The 14,080-nt window shown below is 36.3% G+C and overlaps 1 protein-coding gene across 1 annotated transcript in view; it reads right to left on the reverse strand.

The window, feature by feature from the left end:
• Positions 1-14,080, reverse strand: part of SPTA1 (spectrin alpha, erythrocytic 1) — a gene marked incomplete at its 5' end in the record, with an annotated part of 119,822 nt that overhangs the window by 66,388 nt on the left and 39,354 nt on the right. Inside the window, 6 exons of the mRNA XM_081025128.1 lie at positions 1,352-1,474; positions 3,487-3,730; positions 5,235-5,416; positions 7,689-7,893; positions 9,257-9,412; positions 9,558-9,635. Of these exons, the coding sequence (XP_080881254.1) occupies positions 1,352-1,474; positions 3,487-3,730; positions 5,235-5,416; positions 7,689-7,893; positions 9,257-9,412; positions 9,558-9,635 (988 nt within the window). The remainder of the gene's footprint in view (positions 1-1,351; positions 1,475-3,486; positions 3,731-5,234; positions 5,417-7,688; positions 7,894-9,256; positions 9,413-9,557; positions 9,636-14,080) is intronic.

Raw genomic sequence — 14,080 nt, forward strand, 5'->3', positions numbered from 1 at the left:
GTCAAGTATAAGGTAATGAAAGGAGATTTGACTTTGGGTGGTGAACACACAATGCAATATACAGATGACATATTATAGAATTGTACATTTGAAACCCATATAATTTTATTAACCAATGTCACCCCAATAAATTTAATTTAAAAAGTCTAATTATTTTCTCTCTCTGCTTTAAATACAAAGAAACAGAGTACAAGCAAAAGGACGGAGAAACATACATTGTGCAAACATGAATCATAGACAGAGTGGCTATGTTAAAGTCACACTAAACAGCCTTTAGGGTATCACCAAGGATAAAGAGAATTATATCATAATGTTAAAGATTTAAATTCATCAAGAAGACATAACAAGTCTAAACATATATGCATGCAATAACAGGGTTTCAAAATACATGAAACAAAAACTGATAGAATTGAAAAGAAAAATAGATAAAATCCACCATTACAGCTGGAAATTTCAAGGAAAAAAACAAGACAAGTCACTATAGTAAAATAGGAATCCCAAATAAACATTTTTCAGTTTGAATAACTGAACTGAGATCTGAATTTTTGTTCAGAAATCTTAATTTTAGACCATATTTTTGATAGCTAGATACTGTCTGGCAGCAGTTTATTTTTAAATCAATGGAAGGAAAATCCCAGTGAAATCTACATTGCTTATACCACACCTGGTATATGATGTTTGGTTCTGAACATTATATTTAAGCAGTAAGGGTTTCTGAAGATGGGAGACCAGGAGGAGGAGAGGCATTGAGACTATATAAAAAAATGGTGCTATTTACCACAAAGACTGTAAGACACTGGGAACATAAAACATGTCTTCACAGATTTGGAAGTTCCCATATGGGAAAAGGATTTGAGTTGTTTTATGGAGTTTTGTAACAAATCCTGAATTCTGTGATTTCTACAAAAAAAAATCATATTCATCATTAAGTTAATATGTTTTATGTTTGCTGAGGCTAGACTCTGGGGTGGTGATCACACAATGTGTTATATGGATGATGTATTATAGAATTGTACACTTGAAACCTATGTAATTTTAGTAACTATTGCCACCCAAAAAATTTAATTAAAAATAAAATGAAATGAAATGAAAAAAGATAATATATTTTATGTTAATAATTGTGGCTTTGTAGAAAAATAGGAATGACTGGCTAATGAGGTAGGGAATTTTCTGTTATTGGAATACACAAACAACACTATATGTGTCAGAAACCCCCAAAGGGAATTTTTACATTGGATGAGAAGGTAGATCAGATATCTTTAAATTCCCTTGAAGCCCTAAAATTGAACAAACTTCATCCCAGAAGTTTGGCATAGGTATGATTGTTATACCCAATCTGAATCATACATACCTTCCTCTACCATTTTGTTTCCCCTCTTCGTTATCAGTTGGATGCGTATCTCATGACTGGCAATGTCAGCCTGGATGACTTGGTGTCTGTTCAGAAGATTCTTGGAAGCAATCAGGTCCTTGCCTGCAGAGAAAAATAATTTCAAGGTTCGGTATTGTTCTAATATAAGGCTATTCTACTCCTTTATAACTCTTGGACCTACATTTTCTTTCCTTTGAGGTTTAATCATTATGTGGGCTTTGTGACATGTATATCACTTGTCTGACTTAAATCTGTTCAATTTTATTCTTCCCCATGTCTCTTTGTACTAAGAAAATTCAATTCATTATTCTACGAAAGATAATAAATAAATCACTATTATCTTTGGAAGATAAGTAGAAAGGCAAGTAACTTCAACCCAAACTTCCAATATTATGCAATCAATTTTCTTTTAGAATATTGTGGTGTAAAAATCAGTATCTTCCACTTCTAGTTTCTATGGGTGTCAGGAAGTTATTAAATTCTCTAAACTTAGGATTTTTTTTTCACCATAGCAGTGTTGCCTATTTTGCTTGAAGGATTAAAAATAACTTATAAAAAATGCCTCACTCATTGCTTTGCACAAACAAGCACACTATGTGTTGTTCATTTCCTCCATCTTCTAATATCTCAAGTTCATTCTCCCTTCCTCCCATCCACATTTCACCTTCTTTCCTCCAAAAATTTCTTCCCTATACTTCACACTAATTGCTCTCCAGAAACTTTCTATGCCTGTCCAATATTCAAAGAGATCTTTTCTGTTCTAGGAAGTTTTCCCAAACTAGCCCTCCATTGTCACAATTGTCTAGTCCCACATAGATGTTCCCGGTACCTTCATACTAAGTTTGCATTATATTTATGTGCACATTTTTTTTCTATATTTCAATGCAAGTGTCCCAGCACTAGTAATCGTGAACTGATAGCTTCCAAAGGAAAGGAAAATCTGTTTTATCTGCTACTTCACCCCCTTTATCTTTGTAATAATTATAAAAGGGAGCCCCTGACAATGTAGACAAAAAACACTTGGTACCTCAAATACTAACCATGGCTGTTGAATCAAGGACCCTGGCAACAACTTAAGTTAGAGCAAGTAAAAAAGGTGAGTACTCTAGCTCTACCCAGAGGCCTTAAATTCATGGTACTGTTCATGTCTGGTTTTAGGAGGTTGTGTAGAGCATATAAAATGTATTATATATGTTGGATTGAGGTTTGCAAAACAAGTTGTTTACTAGTAGGGATAGGACTATGGCCACACATGTGTGAGACTGATAAGAGTAAAGTAAAAAACATGTTCTTGTGTGAAAGTGAGCATAACAAAATTGAGTGATAAATACATTTACCAAGCAACTTCTGGTTATTACCTAAGAGATAAACATCTCCTGGAAAACCACTTCTGGTTATTACCTAAGAAATAAACAAGTGCAAGGAAAAGAGGATAAAAGCAGAACTCCAGAGCAATACTGTGAGCAGTCTGACTGGGCACTCTGGCTTAAGACCCTCTGTGAGGCTCTGAGCCAGACACTATCTGACAGAGTCATCTGCGAGTGGCAAGCTGCAATACTCTGAGACTCTCCAAAGTTCTTCCTTGCAAGACCAGCTTGCCTCAGACCCATCGTGGGCCCAGTTGTCGCTCCTGGACCAGGGACCTTCACCACCTCAGTTGACTCTGGGACTTGGTTCATTATTAAATTTTATTCTATTCTGTATAACTTTCTGTGCTTACCAGAGCATTGGCCTCTGGAGGAACATTGGCTCCCAAATAAAGCTGTGTGACTCACTCTATCCGAACCTGTGTGCCAGGGCTTTGTTCCCCACTCATATCACTAGTACCACGCAGGGACGTAGGGCCCTGCAGAGGGGTTAAAGTCCCCTTGACTTTCAGAAATAGACTGAAATGTAGCAGACTGCCTTTACAGATGCTCATGACAGAGGTAAACTTTTAAGTATGAATTTTTTTTAAAAAATCTTCTTGTGGAAGATTGGAAACATTTTCATGAGTCAGAGAGGAAAGAGCTGAGTACAAACTTTGCTCCTTCACTACTATATCCCAGATCTGTCAAAATATCTGTAGACCGTGGCACACTCATTATGGCTCAGCTTGCCCAGGCTTTACTAACCAAGGTAGGTGGAAGCCGCTGAAGGTTCGGTCTCTTGGATCCAGGCTTCCTCATCCTCTGTGTCTCTGCAAATTTGCTGCAGGTGGAGAAGGTCAATGAGCTTCTTCTTCCGGGTAGCCAGTGGCTCTTTCAGGGCTTCAAACCTGGACACCAGTTTCTCTTGCCTTGCACGTATGTCCCCAGCATCAGGATGGCCTGTTTCTTCAAAATATATCGCCAAGTCTGTGAGGGTGTCTACATGATCCTGAGGGAGTAAGTGAATGGGTGTCAGGAAATTACATCATTTAGTAGAAAAGGATGGAGTTTGGTATGGGGAGACCATGGAGAGAAGCAACTCCCATATGCACTATGTTAGGACTTCTAATCAAATCAATGAAATAGAATGGGAGGGGTTACTACACTGGGGACCATTTCATCAAACTAAGAAAGCTATTTACAAGAAAATAGTTTTCAAACCATATTTCAGAAAAGACAATATATTTACAGAGTGTAGCAAGGAAATAAAAAAAAAAAACAGAACTACAGAGCTTTAATTGTTTGGGAGTATTGATAAGTTGTGGTCCTAAGGAAAATGGAAGGGGTGGTGGTGGATTTTTTTCAAATTTAATAGTCCATACTTAAAATATCTTTTGTCTTTATATTAGCCTCTACTCTACTTAGGAGAACCAATTCCTGGTGGTTGGATGCCCTAGCTTTTATTTATTATATTTATTATGTATTTACACATGCTGTTTCTCTTCTTTGTATCTTTTTATTTACCTTTCACCAAATCTTATTTTGCTCCTCCTTTGAAAATCTGTTCCAAACTCTCTTCCTTCAAAGCTGTCTTTATACAGTTTTAGTTTTCCTACCTCTAGCATTTTATGTTATTTCAAATTCCATCAAGCCATCTTCAGAGCTGCGTAATTGAATAGGTTTGTCTAATCTACTTTTTGTAGATTATTTTATCTTTTTTATTACACCCAAAGTGACCAAAAAGCAGAAATCATGGAAGTGTATTTTAACTAGACAGATTAGAGAGACCTTCTAGGAAACTGCAGAATTATTTTTTAAACACAAGCTAGGATTCCTAGGGTTGAGAAATTGAGTCAACTGGAAGTGGATTTCTACTGAGTTTTCCAGAAACTCACATACAGTATCTATACTCTAGAAACTTACTAGATAAATTTATTTTAAATAACAGTCTGGCAGGTGCCAGGGGAATAATCCTGAAGCTAAGAGCCTAGACAGCCGCACCATAGTCCTGGCTCTGGTGTTAATTTTCTCTGTTAAGTCACTTTACTTCTATAAATGTCAATTTTAAAAAATGGTAGGATTAAAGATATGTTCAAGCTCTGACTTGCAGAATGTCAGAACAGAAAGAGGCAATTTTATCTAAAGTCTTATTTTAAAGGTGAGGACATAAAGGTAGGAAAAGGTGAAAAGACATATCAAAGATCACATAACTAGTAAATGACAAGCTATATATAAAACCCAGCCTTCCGGATTGAGAGTGCAGTGTTATATTTAGAAGAGTAAATAAAGTCTTATATCAAACATGGGGTTCTGATAAGAGACACCAGGCAACCAGGAGAATGTCTGGTTTAGAGGAAATATTGGGAATAGGCTGTTTACTAACTAAAAGTTTTGAATTTTTATCTTTAGTTTCTTGATCTCTTCCTCTTTTAAAAATAATTATTCATTATAAGTTTTCTCAGAGAATATCCAGGTGTGTTGGCCTACAACTGGTCAAAGAGCTAGGAACAAACCTGATGAGCAGCCACACCAGACTCCAAGAGGCCATGTTTCCGGAGTAGATTCTGTACATCCGCCAGGCCTTTCCCATAATCCTCAGAGGTAGCCTGCCACTCCACCTCCTCTAGCCAACGCTTCAGGTCTTCTGCATTATTTTCAAATTGCAGCTGCTGGTTAGCTTCATACAACTGGGTCCCTGGGAGAAGACATTAAGTATATGACAGTTACCATAATTGCTCCTCATTCCACAATAACAAACCTTCCATCAACTTAAACAGCAATATAGTAATTTGATATCTGATGGGAAAAATATAACTGTATCACATGTGATTACACAAAAAAGCACCTCAAATTTGTAGAATTTGGTGGTATTTGTTTTTGAATACAGCAGTGTTCTCAACACAAAGATAAACAATAATTCATTCCCCAGAGAATGTGTCAGATTTTTTTTTCAGTTTTATATATGAGGATGGACGGATGGACAATTAAATTTGCAAACTTTCTACTGTGCACTTACATGGTGGAAAGTTTGCAAATTTAATTGTATTACATTTGTGTGTGTGTGTGTGTGTGTGTGTGTGTATTTAATTAAAATTTATTGGGGTGACATTTCTCCAAAGAGGGCATGCAGATGGCCAAAAGACATATGAAAAGATGCTCAACATCACTAACCATCAGATAAATGCAAATCAAAACCACAATGAGATATCACCTCACACCTCTTAGAATGGCTATCATCAACAAGACAAATAATGACAAGTGTTGGTGAGGCTGTGAAGAAAAAGGAACCCCATACACTCTTGGTGGGAATGTAAATTGGTACAACGCTATGGAAAGTAGTATGGAGAATCCTCAAAAACTAAGAATAGAATTACTATATTACCCAGCAATCCCTTTCTTGGGTACATACCCCAAAAATCTGAAAACATTTATCTGTAAAGGTATATGTGCTCTGATGTTCATTGCAGCTTTATTTATTGTGGCCAAGACATGGAAACAACCAAGGTGTCCGTTGATAGATGATTGGATAAAGAAGATGTAGTATATATACACAATGGAATACTACTCTGCCATAAGAAAAGATAAAATAGTGCCATTTGCAACAACATGGATTGATCTTAAGATTATTATGCTAAGCGAATGTGTTAGATTTTAAACACCTTGTGTATTTTCACATGTCATTTCTTGCTTTCTATTGAGTCCTCCTTTTCAAAAGGATTCAAAACAATGGTGCATGTTCCAAGAGAAGTACAAAATTTAGGGTTGGCTCTATTTGAAAATTTGAAGTATCTCTTTATAAATGTCTCTCTCAAAACTTTGCTAGCCCCCCTCTTGACGACTGTTCTTCATCACAAAACATTCCCCACCATTTTCTCTTCCAGAAAATGTATTCATTGTGCACAGTGTTCTCAGATAAACTCTTTATAAAAATTATTTGCATTATTTCTGCAAAACAATTACTCTAACTCATGATGTGGAGTAGAAGTGATTTCTTATTGTTACAGTTAAGTTGGATTTTTTTCCTAAGCTAAATATCAAAATGACATCCAACAAAATCAATATGATATATCTCTCCTATAATCAGAGCAGAATCATGTTTATAACAAGGAGAATATTATTAACAAGAGAACCTCATTATTTGAATTATGATAATTGATTAATTGTCCACAGTAAGAGGCGAGGTTAAATGTTAATAGAGATATTCAAGTAAACATGTGGGAATTTATTTTCTATTTTAGATTTTCCTTTTTTTAATACTAAAGTTTATTGGGGTGACAATAGTTAGTAAAGCTACATAGGTTTCAAGTGTACAATTCTGTAATGCACCATCTATATATCACATTGTGTGTTCACCATCCAGAGTCAGTTCTCCTTCCATCAACATATATTTCAACTCATTTACCCTCTTCTACCACTCCCTCCACCCTTACCCTCTGGTAACAATTTTTTAAGAGCTTACAGCAGAGCCTGAACACTTTAACATAGGTGAAAAAAAATAATAAGTCATCAAGCCTTACTTACCAGAATGAAATATTGTAGGACCATCACATGTGGCACCAACAATCTTTTAATGTTTAATTTACTAACTTGGGTCATAATATCTTACCTTGTTTATAAAGCCAAAATATGTAAAACCTAATTTAAGGACACTACTTTTAGGTACATAACCAACATAGAATTCATGGTCCTTGAGTAGCCAAGAAAAAAATTTTTTCAATGGAAAAACTTGAAGAAATAAAAAATAGTTTCAGTTTAAAAAATATACATACATGAAGAAAACATTAAATTGTATAAATATATAGTGTGATGAATTTAGGTTGAATTTTTAAAACTTCTTGACCACTAAAGAAAATATGGGGAAGCATTTCTTCTCATAGAGGTCACCAGGTAAATTCAAGGAGGTAAAGACAAAAATGGTAGGTTTCAGAATTTAGGATTAGCCTTTCAACAAAAATTCTGCTTCTAACCTCTCTGCGCTGTAGCCTCCAGCAATTCCTTCCAGAGGCTGGTCACTTCACTCACACGAGCAGCTACCCTGTCAGAGGCATAGTGACCACACTCAGTCATCTCCTGGCCAGTTTTCTCTAGGTTATTGAGTAGGATCTCATTAGCTGCCAATTCTTTTTCAAAGACTTGCTGCTTTTGAACCCGGCTCTTCAAGTTCTGTGTATCCTGAGACAAGATGAAAAAATAAAAGGAAACCATTACTTGAAGAATGGGGCAAACATGTTGAGGACAGAGGTTACTTTTCACTATAAATCTAACTGTATTAAGAATATAGAAGAGAGAACTGTCCTTTTGCAAATACAGAGCCAGAGAATGCTTAGGAAACTCATCTGACCAATCCTTCCTTCTATACACATGGAAGACATAGCTAACCAAGCTCTGCATTTATTTCTACTGAGCTTGGATAGGGCCTGAAGATCACTTTTTTAATTTAATTACATTCAACATAATTTTATATTAGTTTCAGGAATACAGCATAGTGGTTAGACATATATATATAATTTACAAAGTGATTCTATGTTGTACTTTCCATCCCTGTGACTATTTTGTAACTATCAATTTGTACTTCTTAATCCTTTCACCCGCTTCCCAACTCACTTATATGTGGAATATAAAGAACAAAATAAAATGAAGATCATTTTGAATATGACACTTCATGCAAGAAATAACAATCAATCAGAGCCGTCATGAAGGATGCAAATTTTCCATTCCTGTCCTAGTATAGGCACCATTCATTCTTTTGCCCATAAAGTGAAAATCTGTTTAGCCTAAATGCACTGGAACCATAACTCCTCTAGTGAATACAAGCACACAGTGCTGAGTTTTATAGAATAAAATGTATAGATAAGATAGTAGTTCTCATAGCTCTATAAAGATATAAGAATAAAAAGAATAGAGGTATACATTTAAGACTAAATGATAATTCATAAACTTCCCAAAGTAAGACAAACTAAAACAGAAGAGGGAGAAAACTCAAGCCCTTCTCCAAAATCATGCCTCTAACCCTTATGTTAAACTGCCTAGTAAACAATTGGATAACTTTGGGCAACCAACTTCATAATTTAAATCCCTAGTTTTCTCATCTATAAAATTAGGAAATGTTCCCTTCCAGGTGGAAAACTGTGTATTTTATATTATATCAAGCACTTAGGTTACTTTTGTAACATGAGTTCCAAGTAGCTTTCAGTAAATTTGAATGTACATTAAAATTAAACACAATGTTTTTCTACTATAAGGGTGCAGGGGGCGCAGAAGACATAAAGAGACAAGCAGCTAAATATAGTCCCTCCCTTATCCCATTCTATTAAGGACCATTGAAAATTATCCCAGAGAAAAGGGATGATGGGAAGCAGGGTATAGGAAAGTAAGAAACTAGATTCTTGGCTCTTAACTAAATATATAGCCTTAAGGGACTCATTGCCCTTCTTTGAGACTATTTCCTCATCTAAAAATGAGGCTTACCAGCTGAATGCTATGGTCCTTTCAGCTCCAAGACTCTAATTCCATGACTCTAAATACTGATGCTTACCTTATAATCTTCATCATCTGCCAACTTTTTCTTCTTGTTGATCCAGTTCTTCAGGTCATCTGAGTCCTGATACAGTTTTTGCAGAAGTAATGAATCCTCCAGCAATATGCGTCGAGTGACAGCCCTTTCACGGAGGGCATCCCGCCGGGCCAATAGCTGCAAAACCATGAGCAAACTCATTATTAGGAAACCAAATGTGGACACATAAGCTCCACTGCCCACATTGGTCACCATGCCCCCAACACTTTCCCTGAGCCTGGTGTACAGACAGGCAGATACACATCTGAACCCTTGAACATACTCCATCCCGGATAGCCGCAATATTCTCTGAATCATAATGATCATTGTCAATCAGTTTGGTTGCAGTCTTGTCTAACGTCTGAAAGAAAAAAAAAAAGAAGAACAGGGTTATTTTCCCTCAGTTGCCACCAAGTATGTGGCCACAGTTTCTAGTTGTTTACACAATAGAATACGACTCTGCCATAAGAAAGGTGAAACAGTGCCATTTGCAACAAAATAAATGGATCTTTTTTTAAAATAAAAAGTTTATGGGGGTGACAAGTGTTAATAAAGTTAACCAGGTTTCTGATGCACAATTATGTAATATCACATTGTGTATTCACCACCCAGAGTCAGTTCTCCTTCTATCACCACATATTTGATCCCTTTTACCCTCATCTACAACCCCTCATACCCCTTATCAATTAATCGATTGTCTGTGTCTATGAGTTTTTGTTTCTTCATTTGTTTCTCTTGTTCTTTTGTTGCTTTTATTTTATATACCACATATCAGTGAAATCATATGGTTCTCTGCTTTTTTCTGTCTAAATTATTTCTCTTAGCATAATAATATCAAGATCCATCCATGATTTCTTGTGGCAGAATGGTATTCCATTGTGTATATAGACCATGACTTCTTTATCCAATCATCTATTGAAGGACATTTTGGTTGTTTCCATGTCTTGGCCACCATAAATAAAGCTGCAATGAACACTGGAGCACATATATCTTTATGAATAAGTGTTTTCAGATTTTTGGGTTAGATATCCAGAAGAGGGATTCCTGAGTCATATGGTAATTCTATTCTTAATTTTTTTAAGAATCTCAACACTGCCTTCCATAGCGACTACATCCAATTTGCATTTCCACCAACAATGTATGAGGATTTCTTTTTCTCCACAGTCTCTCCAAAACTTATTACTATTTGTCTTGTTGATGATAGCCATTCTAACAGGTGTGAGGTGATATCTCATTGTGGTTTTGATTTGCATTTCTCTGATGGTAAGTGATGTTGAGCATCTTTTCATATATCTATTGGCCATCTCTTTGTCCTCTTTGGAGATATGTCTCTTCAGGTCCTCTGCCTATTTTTTAATTGGATTGTTTGTTTTTTTGTTGTTAAGTTGTATGAATTCATTATATATTTTGGATAGTAACCCCATATTGGAGGCGTTTTTTGCAAAAATCTTCTCCCATTTTGTGGGTGCAATATACAGATTTAGTGCTATCCCCATCAAAATCCCAATGGCATTTTTTTAAAAAATAGAATAAAAAAATCATCAGAATTATATAGAACCACAAAAGACCCAAATAGAAAAAGTAATCCTAAGAAAAAAGAACAATGCTGGAGGTATCACACTCCCTGACTTCAGCTTGTATTACAGGACAACAATAATCAAAACAGCATGGTATTGGCAGAAAAACAGACACATAGAACAATGGAATAGAATGGAGAACCCAGAAATAAACCCACATAAATATAGACAGATAATTTTTGACAAAGAAGCCAAAAAATACAATGGAGAAAAAACAGACTCTTCAATAAATAGTGTTGGGAGAATTGGAAAGCCACATGCAAAAAATGAAACTAGACTGCTATCTTCACCATGTACCAAAATTAACTAAAAATGGATCAAAGACTTAAACATAAGACTGGAAACAGAGGACATCATCAAAATGGCAGTGTGAGGTTAGCTCTGGAAAGCTCCCCTAAAATTTACTACAAATTAAATAGTTATTACTTCACAAAGGACTCTCTGAACAGCAGACAGACAAGATGAAGAGGCTCACTACAGAATTCACCTAAAGATAGGCAAATAGCATGAGCAGGGGAGGAGGGAAAGGAAAAATGCAGAGACTGAGCCCCGCGGGCGCAGGACGCAGACCTAGCTCAGTGCTCTGAGCTCGCTGCATGTTGGAACTATCACAGCTGCAGGAGAGAGAACTCGGATTGCTAGGGCTCCACTTATGGCCCACAGGGTTAAGGGGACATCATATACCACGTCTGAACCCATTGCTCAGAGCAGAGACCTCGGAGCAAAAACTGAGGGAAGAAGGATAAAAACGGTAGTTTAAGCCCTCACTGCTGCAGAGAATGGAAGCTTTAGGCACTGAGACTAGCAAAGCCCTCCCTACCCTCCCAGAGCTCGCCCCGCTCCCACCTGCCCAGTGCTAGAAGCCGACAGTAGCAGTGTTGGATCAAAAGAACAGCATATTCAGAGATAATGTGGATGCCTGATCATAGCACTGTACACCAGAAGCTAAACATTAATGAATGCCAACTATAATTTTATATATATAATGTGATGGCTGGGTGTGAGGTCGGAGAGATAATGGATGGGGGAGGGGGGTTCACAGTGTGAGGGATATAAATGATGAACGTCTAAGTATTACCTTGTCTTGTACACCTGAAACTAATTTAAAAAATATATATGCAAAAAAATAATAATAATCTCTTAGAATACAGTTTTTAACAAACATCAGAATATTAAAAAGGTAAAAAAGTATTAAATATATCTAGTAATAAATATATTTTATAATAATAGTGAAAGAAAAAAAAAAGAACAGCATTTTTGCAGTTCTGAGAACTGTGATCTGCAGACATAGATTCCAAGCCCAACTAGTTCCAACAAAGGGGAGGAAGCTGTGGAAGCAGGACTGGCTGTGGTGGTAGTTGCTGCAATTGCTCTGGGCCACCTCTCACAACTCACCGCGCCCCTGTCCCCACCTATCTGGGTGGAACCCTGCAGGAATAAACAGAACTGAGAAAACACATGGGCTCTGAATCTGCTGCATGAAGAGCTTTGGAACTTCAAATGCTCTCTGCATCTCCACAGGGATGCAGCGCCCTATGACCCAGACAAACTGTTTCTGTTGGAAAAGCCCACTTTCCAGGGAATCCTCCCATTGTGTGACAAGGTGGAATAGTGCAGAAAAAACATAGCACTACAGTGTAACAGAGAAAAAAGTACTGCACTCGGAGAGAAAATAAAACATTCTACCAACATGTACTGGAAAACAAAAGAAAGACTTCTTCCTATCAACCTGTTGCAGAAGCCACTCCTGTAGATGTCTAGGAAGAGAAATAATAAATCAGTAATTGACATGAATAACCAAGGCAACAAGACAGCTCAGAAAGAAAGTGAAAACACTCCAGAAAATGAACTTAAAGATATGGAAATTTGTGACTTAAATGACAGAGAATTCAAGATTGCAGTTCTGAATAAACTCAACAAGAAGCAAGAAAACACAGAAAGGCAGTTTAATGAAGTCAGAACACAATTAAAGAACAACATGAGCATTTTACCAAAGAGATTGAAATTTGAAAAAAGAACCAAATAGAATTTCTGGAGATTAAGAACTCAATAGAAGAAATTAAGAATGAAATAACCAGCTTAGGAAATAGAGTTGACCAGATGGAGGAAAGAATCAGTGACATTGAAGATAGAAACCTCGAAATGACAAGGATGGAAGAAGAAGGAGACTAGAGACTTAAAATAAATGAAAGAACTCTACAAGAACTTTCTCACTCCATCAGAAAGAGCAATATAAGAATAATGGGCATACCAAAAGGAGAAGAAAGAGAGAAGGGAACAGAGTATATATTCTAACAAAATATTGATGAGAACTTCCCAAACTTCTGGACAGAACTGGATCCTCGAATCCAAGAAGCAAATAGAACACCTAATTACTCAATCCCAACAGGCCTTCACCAAGGCACATTGTATTGAAGCTGTCTAAAATCAACAACAAACAAAGAATCCTCAAGGTAGCCAGGGAAAGTAAGACGGTAACATACAAAGGAAAGCCCATTAGATTATGATCAGATTTTTCAGCAGAAACTCTACAAGCTAGGAGGGAATGGAACCATATATTCAAACTATTGAAAGAGAGAAACTTTGAGTCAAGAATAACATATCCAGCAAAGATATCCTTTAGATATGAAGGAGGAATAAAGACCTTTCCAGACATACAGAAGCTGAAGGAATTTTATAACCTGCACTACAAGAAATACTAAAGGAGCCTATTTGAACACCATCAACAGGGACAATTTGTGGCAACCAAAACATAAAAAGGGGAAGAGTAAAGACCTGAACCGGAATATGGGATAGAGAAAGTAGGCATGATGAAGAAAATGAAATACTCTAAATTTAAAACTTTCTTTTCCATAAACTTAAGGGTAACCACTCAAAAAAAAAAAATCCAGAACTGAGATATATACTGTAAAAAAAAAAGAAACAGAGGGAAACATCATAAAATATCATCACATAGAAATAACAGACAACAACAACAAGGCAAAGAAACAATGGGGACACAGTCTTATCAGAAAACTAAAGATTGAATGATAGGAAAATCTCACATATCAGTAATCACCATAAATGTAAATGAACTGAATGCAAAAATAAAAAAGCACAGAGTAGCAGATTGGATCAAAAAACTAAACACAACCATATTATGTGTCCAAAAGACACATCTCAGTTACAAGGACAAACATAGGCTCAAAATAAAAGGGTGGAAATTGACTTTCCAAGCAAACGGCATCCA

Source organism: Rhinolophus hipposideros (assembly GCF_964194185.1).
Source record: "Rhinolophus hipposideros genome assembly, chromosome: 19".
Taxonomy (NCBI): Eukaryota; Metazoa; Chordata; class Mammalia; order Chiroptera; family Rhinolophidae; genus Rhinolophus; species Rhinolophus hipposideros.